Source organism: Limulus polyphemus, unplaced genomic scaffold, assembly GCF_000517525.1.
Source record: "Limulus polyphemus unplaced genomic scaffold, Limulus_polyphemus-2.1.2 Scaffold671, whole genome shotgun sequence".
Classification (NCBI taxonomy): domain Eukaryota; kingdom Metazoa; phylum Arthropoda; class Merostomata; order Xiphosura; family Limulidae; genus Limulus; species Limulus polyphemus.
In genome coordinates, this window is record NW_013666281.1 from 85,533 (window position 1) to 87,475 (window position 1,943).

Below are 1,943 nucleotides of genomic sequence, written 5' to 3' on the forward strand. Positions count from 1 at the left end.
TGGGATGGACGGGTTGTCATACAAGGAGAGGCTGCAATCTCTCAAATTGTTTTCTCTTAGAAAAAAGATAAGTTAGGTGATTGAGGTGTTTAAGATTGTAAAGGGAACTGATAGTGTTGATGTATCATCCTTTTTTATATTTAACAATGAGAATAGTAGGACTAGGGGACACAAATAGAAATTTTGGCAAGGTAGGAGTTATCTTAACTTCGGCTAAGACAGTTTTATTTTTCTGACAGAGTGGTTGGCCTTTGGAATGGGTTGCCTTCAGATGTTGTAGAGGCAGTTAATTTAAGCGAGTTTAAGAAAAAGCTTGATAAGTATGTGAGTGAAGAGGGTTTAGTTTAAAATTTTACTATTATTATTTCTTTTTTTATCATTTTAATTTAGTTTTGAGGATGGAACAGCTGAGATGGACCAATAGGTCCCAATGTTGTCCTAAAATATTATATTGTTAAAAACCTTTTCTATATAAGCTGACATGTAGCTTCCAAATTCTGCATATACATATATATTAGTTTCATGATTGTATAAACTAATACTTTCCCAAATAATGTACTTTATCAAACAGTCTTGAAAACAAGTATTACAAACTTTTAGCTACATAACCACAGATAAACTTTAGTTTTCCAATTTACCAAGATGGAAATCTACATGTAACCTTGATTCAATATACAGTAGCAATACTGAGTAACAAGATCTTTTTTTTATTTGAAGTGAATCAATTCTAATGCTTGATTTTAAAACTAAAGATAATTTTACTTGTAGGACTAACTTTTTAAAGCATTTCTTAAGGGTGAATTGATTATTACTTAACATCAAGAAAAAAAGGCAAGTATTAATACCTGTTTAGATACAATGCAGAGTTTACAATTTGTTTAAATACTCTAAATGAAGATTCAAGTTTGTTAAATTCTAAACTGGATTGTGATAATCATTATTTGACTTGCACAAAAAGCTTTAGTGAGAGGAGACACATGATCAAGGTTCAGGCTCTGTTTAACATGCAAAGAATCATGTTACACTTGACATTATCTTTTATGAAACAATAAACCTTTTGTACTTGTATCATGGATTAGTACATGTGGTGACAATGTACTTGTCTGTAATGACAAATCAAAATGCTAATTAAAAATGTATCAAACTACTCCTAAAACAACCCCGTAAATATTATACTGATACTAGTAATAGATACCACCACACACAAGAAAAGCTCAGTCTTAAAGAGAAACATAAATGGTGGTAAAAATCCCATTCAATACTACTTATCTAATCTATGACTAATATGGGTGTTTTCAAAGAAAACTTTCTAAAGCTTTATTTCACTTCAATTTCATATGCCAAAGTGACAGAATTAAGTTACTTGAAAAGTTTTTCTGCTCCATTCCTCATCATCATCTGTTTGTTGATTTCTTGATTTAATTTGGCTCTGCGATGTTGGAGCTTGCCCCTGCATGTGGCTGCTCGAGGATCTGAGCCCTATCAATATATAAAATATGTGCTAAGTAAAAGTTCAAGTTACATAAATGTACTTTCCAAAATATTGGGTTCTAGTAGTGTGAAAAACAAGCACAAGTAAAAACTGAAATATTATGCAAGTATCTACTTTACAGATATTTGAGTGATGTTAGTATAAATACAGGCTGAAGTGAAAAGTGCTACATACCAATATAGAGATTAGATAGAAAAGTACCTATAAACTATGGAATTTGTGAAAAAAAAAAAAAAAAAAAAAATTTCTGATACGCACACAAAATTGCCATTAAAACATTGGAAAGAAGGTAGCCAATTCAATTTTCTATAGAAGAAACTAGAAAGAAAAAAACCTATAAACTAAGGAATTTTTAAAAAAAAAAAAAAAAAAAATTTTCTGATACGCACACAAAATTGCCATTAAAACACTGGAAAGAAGGTAGCCAATTCAATTTTCTATAGAAGAAACT

The 1,943-nt window shown here is 30.3% G+C and overlaps 1 protein-coding gene across 2 annotated transcripts in view; it reads right to left on the bottom strand.

Annotated features, from left to right (window-relative positions):
• Window positions 1-1,943, bottom strand: part of LOC106459865 (rhophilin-2-B-like) — a 94,800-nt gene that overhangs the window by 34,687 nt on the left and 58,170 nt on the right. For both annotated transcript variants that reach the window (XM_013919536.2, XM_022386424.1), the window contains exon 2: window positions 1,364-1,479. In XM_013919536.2, the coding sequence (XP_013774990.1) occupies window positions 1,364-1,479 (116 nt within the window). The remainder of the gene's footprint in view (window positions 1-1,363; window positions 1,480-1,943) is intronic.